General features: G+C 38.5%; 1 protein-coding gene across 1 annotated transcript; it reads left to right on the top strand.

Moving 5' to 3' along the window:
• Positions 1 to 319: 319 nt before the first annotated feature.
• LOC308039740 (uncharacterized protein) lies at positions 320 to 3,044 on the top strand (the record flags this gene model as incomplete). The annotated part of the gene is made up of 4 exons (XM_080343343.1): positions 320 to 463; positions 567 to 605; positions 2,090 to 2,209; positions 2,934 to 3,044. The coding sequence occupies 4 exons, from the start codon at positions 320 to 322 to the stop codon at positions 3,042 to 3,044; spliced, it is 414 nt and encodes a 137-aa protein (XP_080199469.1).
• Between the last annotated feature and the right edge of the window lie 4,393 nt (positions 3,045 to 7,437).

The following is a 7,437-nucleotide window of genomic DNA, read 5'->3' as shown; positions in this document are numbered from 1 at the left end:
GAAAAAGTGTTTCATGCAGAGAGACTGTCTAAAGGGAGTGTGGGCTTCTCTTACCCCAGTGAATGTAGGTAAAATCCCTCTTGCTTTATAAAAATTCCAAAGTGTCATCAGGGGAGGAAAAACAAAAGTAATGATTCTTGCCATACAGGTAGAACATATGAAAAAATGTGTAATAAAACCTCTTTTACATGACGCCCCCATCTTTTTCCCACCCCCCAGAAAAAGAGTATAAATACACTAAACAGCTTAATGACAACTTATCAGCTCTCATCATATATCACCACTCAAATACTAGCATACAGATAATCAGAACACTGACATGATGTGCAAAGTACTGATCTTCAGCTGTATTTCAGCTGTGATGCTTATGACCACCGCTTATGGAGCATCTCTAGCAACAGAAAAAGATCGACTTCTTAAAGCTTTAATAAAAGATTTAAAATTCCTGGAAAAAAGCAAGAATGTAAGTGGATGATTTTATTTTATTATAAGTTCCTTTTCTATTTTTTTTCTATGTATTTTTTCAGAAAAAGAAATTAATAACTTTTTCTCCCCCTATTCTACAGAAGATTCATCTTGATCTTTACACACCAAATGAGAAACAGGTGAGTTTAAATTTTCTTTTTACAGAAGGATTTCTATGGTATGGCTACTTTATGTTATTGAGTTACACCAAAGTAATTGGCTTATTAGAAGGGCAGATGTAAAATACAAATCTGAATAGCCTGAATTCAGCCTAGGGAGTTTGGTTCTTAAAAGACACTTCTACTTTTGAGTTGTGTTTTCAAACTTTAGCAGGGTGATACACAATTTTGCCTAATTGTTCTGTGAAATATGTAAAAATATGTAACACTAAATGAATTCTCCCTATTAATCCTGCTTAATACATGGTTGAATTAACATAGAAATGTTTCATGAATCATTTAAACATTGAGAATGAAATTAGACTTAGAAATAGATTAATTAAAGCAATCTATATGAAATTGCCCATATATTATCTAAACTAGATGCGGAACCACTAGTAGGTTCTGTTTAAGAATTTTTAAGTCTTCTATATTCCATCAATGATGAAATTCAGTTATGCTCTATCTAGCTCTTTTCAGGAATAAAATTTTACCAAGCCATTCTGAATATATTAGCTGTATATTCATGTTTTATGGTATTTAGTTAATATCTAAGACTTAGTTCCACAAGAATACTATTGATTGCATCTTTCTAAAAATTGCACACCAGAGTGCAGCTAGCATTCTACGTACACCTTTACCACAGACTATTCATCATTGACAGGTTACTGATCAGTATTACTTTTCTTTTTAATTCAGCGTACAAGTATATCAACAAACAAGAGCATCAAGTTAATTAGTACTGGGAAGTAGTTAAAGTCTTTACGCAACTTATCTGTCAGCTACTTTAAACCTCCAATTAAGTTTTTAATCCAGAAGAATTCTCACTTAACAGTCATCTTGTCTCAGTAAAGATTTAAAGTCAGATTCTGCAACCACTTCCTTATCTGAGTCATTTTTCTCATATGCTGGCAACATCAAGACATAACTACCTCAGAGCTCCTGTACTCAAATGCAAATGTATGAGGCTGATTAATAACATTGTCACTGAGTGCCTGAAATAGCTTGTGAGAGTGATGCGTAAAGTTATTTATCATGTTCAAAAGCCAGATCAGCTGTAGACATTAGACGAAGCAACCAAAGTGCAGCAACTGAATATGGCTCTGAAAAGGCCACTGTAAAACTGACAGAGGCTTTGACTATTAACCCTTTCACTAAGGCATGATTGGCACATGGTAACTGGGAGTAAAGCCTGCTTTAGGAGCCAATACTACAGCTTCTGTCCTCAAGAGATAGTCCCACATTTTGAAAATGTTCATTATTCACGTTTCAAAAGCCACAATAATCTACCACAGAACTAAGGCCATGTATAACATCTTACAGTACAAGGGGAACGAATGAAATATAGGTTATAGAAAAAAACCAGTCTCATGGCTGATAAAAGGATAAAAACAATGGGCAATCAAGATTTTTAAAAACTGAATGTTTTCAGTAAACAAGTCGTAATGATTTTCTGACTGTTCTAGGAGTGCAACTGGCACACTCTGCAATGTTACCTGACAGAAATGGGCACCCTGGAAAACGAAATTGAAGATGAGGACTTTCATAATCTTCGAAATATCAAAATGAATCTCCAGAGTCTCATGGTAGGCAATCTTTTTACCCAGTTAAAAAAAAAAAGTTTTAGTGTTAGTGAAAGACAATGCCAGGATCAGTGGTTTTGTGCTTCAAAGTCTATGTGTTATCATCCCTTAAGAAGATGAGGTTATATACAGAAATATCATAACATTAAACTATGTGACAACATCTATTTGCATGATCAGCCTGCACAGTAAAATACATTTGATCCCTTCTAGTTATACAAGTCAACATTTAAAAAAATATGACATTTATTTTCTTTACTAAATCATGCAAGGCATCTCACGCTGACAAAAACTTGCTTTTAGGAGCATAATAATGATTTGTGCAAGCAATGGCTTTGAAAACTGTGCCATAAATTTATGAATGTAAAGGAATCAACAATAAATTAATACACCTTGATATGTTACATAAACAATAGCTTAGAGATCCTTTACTCATTTTAGAATTCCTCTTCAGGCTAGAGATTAAGATTTGCCTCTGCTGCAGTATTTATCATAGAGAGTGAAAGCATTTATCTTGTAATATTTTTACATTTACAAAACACTTTTTATAAGCAGCTGCTTCATCATGTCATCTCTTAACACTTACCAACCAAAAGCATCAAACCCCCCTGAAGGGTTCTTTTTTCTTAAAAAAAAAAACAACTTAACATACAGAAGTTGATGTATTATTGCTAAAACTAGCTGGCAACAGAGCTGTCACCAATCAAAACAAATACCTGTATTGCAGGACCTGACTCCCCAAGGAACTGGATGCAAGATCTGTGAAGCTCATGACAAGAAGAGGTTTCCTGCATTTCACCAAGAACTGAACAACTTTCTGATATCTATGCTAAAATAATCAGATCACCATTTTTATTTTTACTGCTCCATTATTTATTTAAATATTTAATTATGACTAATTTATACATTTTGCCCTGTGGCTTACCAGCTTGCTGTCCATTTTGGGACCACTGTTCTTAGCCTGGGTGATAAGACAGTCTGTTCTAAGATCACATTTGATCCTTTCTGTAAGCCCTACGGGCTCAAAATGTATGTTGGAAAACTAATTAATTCTCACTTTGTCAATAAACTTAGAGAGACAACTATTTATTGAAAGAACTATTAAAAGTTACTTGTAGATGATATTTAATAAATTTTGATAACATATAAAAATTCATGTTCAGAGTCTTCTTCGTTAGATCATACTGGGTTTATCTCTGGTAACTTACTATTCTGCTTTTTTTAAAAACTCGATTGAAAACAAAACCCAAAATCACTTACTAGTATACAAACGTACAGGTAACCAGACTCAAAACAAGAGACCTGCAGACAACCTTTTTAAAGGAATATAAAATACCAGTTTATGCTGGCATCCAGCACAAGATCCACAAGTAATAGTACCAAGTTGCTTCACCCCATCAAGAAACCCAAAACCCCGAACTTTTTTGGTGAGTTGCTCTACTTAGCTACACGGGCTTTCTGCTCTACTTTTTTTACAGGATGCTTTTTTCTTCTTGTTGTAAGCAAAATAGGTAGTTCTCAAAAATCTTCAGAGACAAGAAACATTATGAAAACAATAACACCTGATGTAGTAACTATGCAGGTAACTGAAGTATCAGTGTCCCAGAACAGTTATATAACCAACTCCTTCCAGCAACAACCAATATAATACTAACAATTAATGTATAAATCCTTAAGAACATGTACTGCCTTAACTATTCACAATGAGCTTACTTCAAATGGAGTAAGTCACATTGCATTGTAAGTTTTATGCAGAAGGAAACTACTAAGAACATCTTTTACAATCCAAACCCCACCACTGAAGGCCAACAATGCAAGCTGTAATTGATGAAAGTAAGCACACTAGAGCAGTTATCAGCCTATCATTTAGTCTTTGATGTGTTTTGCTGGTGGGTGTGGTATGGAGTATTTGAAGCTATACTTAAACACCAACTAACAATGGAAAAACCAGACGTTTTCTTGAACGCTGCAAAGAGAAAATAAGCGTTAACGACAGCTTTCTGCCAAAACTGGGAAAATACTTACAGCTCTGGTATCTGTTGCTCTACTTATCTTCTCTTCCCACAGTGAAGGAGTGCTCTGTCCCCACCCACAAGAACTCAGAAAAGCAAATACTGTCAGTCATCCCCACCACAAAGAGATCAGCTCCACCCTCTTCACAAATCAGATGCCTTCCAAATCACAGTCTGCAATAACAGTAAGACCTAAGCACAGAATGACCTGGAAGATGAGAAAAGAGACAAGAAATTTATTCATTAAAAATTTGCTCTACTTTGTCAGTCTTTGTAGAATAATGCTTCTCTTTACATACATTCCTTCTACATTCCTTATTCCTTGATAAATTCTTTAAAGCAGCATGCAAAAAGAATTTTGAAAAATCTCCTTTAAACAAAATAAGACAATATTTAAAGACATAGTAAGCACTGAGCCTATGAGAAAAGCCAGAAAGATTAGCCTTAAAAAATCCCCTAAGAATGTAAGACTGACGCAAATGACTACTACTGCCAATTCTAGAGGAATTTTAGCGTGCAGAATCTTGCAAAACCACCCATAGCTAAGTGTCCACATTAATAAAACCAAATAATGCTGAAATTGCCCAGCAGTGACACTAACCTGCAGAGTCAAATCCAGAGATGCCCTTGAACACCTGCTGGACCCCCTATCAGGTCTGTGTCTGATTAGTGTGGGAAGCTGCTGTAAGTAGGGGGGCTGACTTCCACTCTAATGCTGAGTAGTAGGCACGGAATGGAAACAGAGTTACAGTTCAACAGTAAATATATACAGTTTACATGGTTTAAGACTAATAATTAATAGAATTACAGTTGTAAAAACATACTAAATAATGTAATTGCAACTCAGTTTCAGCAGTGTGGCTTTAGACTATCCATTACTCCATTCAGTTTTTTCACTGGGTTACTTAATAAACATAACCTTTTGAACCAGTTGCATCTAAAGCCTCTAATCTACAGCAGATAGCTGCACCCTGAAGTAACAGCATCACGCATAACAAAGAATCATAGAATACCAGGCTGGAAGGGACATCAAGGATCCAACCTTTCTTGGCAAAATCAGAATCTAGACAAGATGGCCCAGCATCCTGTCCAGCTGAATCTTAAAAGCATCCAGTGTTGGAGAAACCAACACTTCCCTGGGCAGCTTATTCCAATGGTTGATTGTTCTCATTGTGAAGTTTCCCTCTTGTCCAGTCGGAATCTCCCCAGGATTAACTTGGAGCCCATTACGCCTGTCTCTTCCACGTGACTCCTTATAAAAAAGGAGTCTCCATCTTCTTTGTAGCCACCCTGTCAATACTGGAGCACGGTGACGTGGTCTCCCCTTAGCCTTCTTTTCTCAACGCTGAGCAAGCCCAGTTCTCTCAGCTTTTCCTCATACGGCAGCTTCTCAGTCCTTTGATTATCTTTGTGGCCCTTCTCTGGACTCTCTCCAGCCTGCCACATTTTTTTGCATAGTGGGGGCCAAAACTGAACACAGTATTCCAGGTGTGGCCTGACATGAACTGAGTTAAGTGGGATACTGACTTCTCTGTCTCTGCTGGCGATGCCCTTGCTAATGCAGCCCAGCATCCTGTTGGCTTTCTATGCTGCAACAGCACACTGGTAACTCATACTGAGCTTGTTGTCCACCAGGACCCCCAGCTCCCTTTCCACAAAGCTGCCCCACAGCCAGTTAGATCCCAGCCTGTGCTGTGCTCCTGGGTTATGTTCTCCCAGGCACAAGACGTTGCACTTGTTCTTGCTGAACTTCATAAGGTTAGCCCACTCTTCCAGCCTATCCAGGTCTTCCTGCAGGTGGCTCTCCTTTCCCAGGTGTCCACTTCCCTACTCAGTTTGGTATCATCAGCAAACTTCATCAGGGTACACTTGATCCCATCATCCAAATCACTTATATTAAGAAGTGCTGGGCCCAATATCAGTCCCTGGGAGACATCATTTGTGACAGGTTGCCAGTTTGAAACAGAGCCATTTGCCCTTACCCTCTAGGTGCAGCCTTTCAGCCAGTTCCCCACACACCACACTGATCACTTGTCTAGACCATAATGCATCTGTTTCCCCAGGAGCAGGCTATGGGAATCCATGTCAAAATCTTTGCAGAAGTCCAGGTAGACAACGTCCACCACTCGCCCCACATCAACCAAGCATGTTACTTCATTGTAGAAGGTGATCATGTCTGTCAAGCACTGTTTGTCTTGGTGGATCTGCACCAGCTTTTCCTCAAGCACATGCTTCATTTTACTTGTGACAAGCCCCAGGAGGATTCATTCCATAGCTTTCCCAGGGACTGAAGTCAGACTGATGGGTCTATAATTTCCTGGATCCCCCTTTAAGCCCTTTTTGTAGATGGGGGTGATATCAGCCTTCCTTCAGTCTTCTGTGACCTCCTCAGTCTCCAGTACTTCTCAAAGATTGTGGAGAACAGCCTCACAACGACATCACCCAGCTCTCTCAACACCCTTCGAAGTGGCTTTGCAAACAAATTCCAGTATCAGGCCACACACGTTTATCCGCACTGCTGCCCCAGCTCTCAGCAGTCACAAAGCGGGTACAGGAACAGTTTTCATTGAACATAGTTAATAGATAAGGCTTCCTTTACCATTTGCTAAAGCATGAGAAACCTCAACTCTGAAGAACTGGTAAAACCTACCTCAGGATCAATCCATGCAGTTGGACATCCCAAGCAGAACAGCCAAGACCTTTTCTAAGTCCCTAAACAGTAAGCACTCAATAAGATAGAAACAGTCAAGTACTTCAGAAATCAAGAAAAGATGGTAAAGAGGCACTTTCCCATGCAATCATATGAGGCCATGGCTCACGAAAGATTTCATAAAACAGATGCAGTGTGAAAATATATACATGCTTTGGGCCTGTGCAAACTGCTTTGGAACTGGGCTGCAATATTCTGATACAGCTGCAGGTTTACAGTCATGGAAAGCAAAAGCTTTGGCTATGCTAGCACTAGTTTTGGGGACTGCCATGTCACTTTTGTAACATAATTGTCCTCTGCTGTGGATTTTCAAAATGTTTGCTGGCTCATTCCCTGCCTGGCATCTGCAACAAGTGCTTCAAGATACCTTTTTAGAGAAGTACCTGCTTTACTATGAAGTTTGCGGATACACTGAGGCAGCTGCAGGAGGAAGTTGCTTGTGTTACTCATGCTTATAGTCACAGGGCCTTTCAGATTCCAATCAACATTTTAAGTTCATATGTCAGTTT

This window comes from Nesoenas mayeri (genome assembly GCF_963082525.1).
Source record: "Nesoenas mayeri genome assembly, chromosome: 4".
Lineage (NCBI taxonomy): Eukaryota > Metazoa > Chordata > Aves > Columbiformes > Columbidae > Nesoenas > Nesoenas mayeri.
The sequence above is the reverse complement of the archived record's forward strand: the minus strand, read 5'-3'. Positions and strand labels throughout refer to the sequence as shown.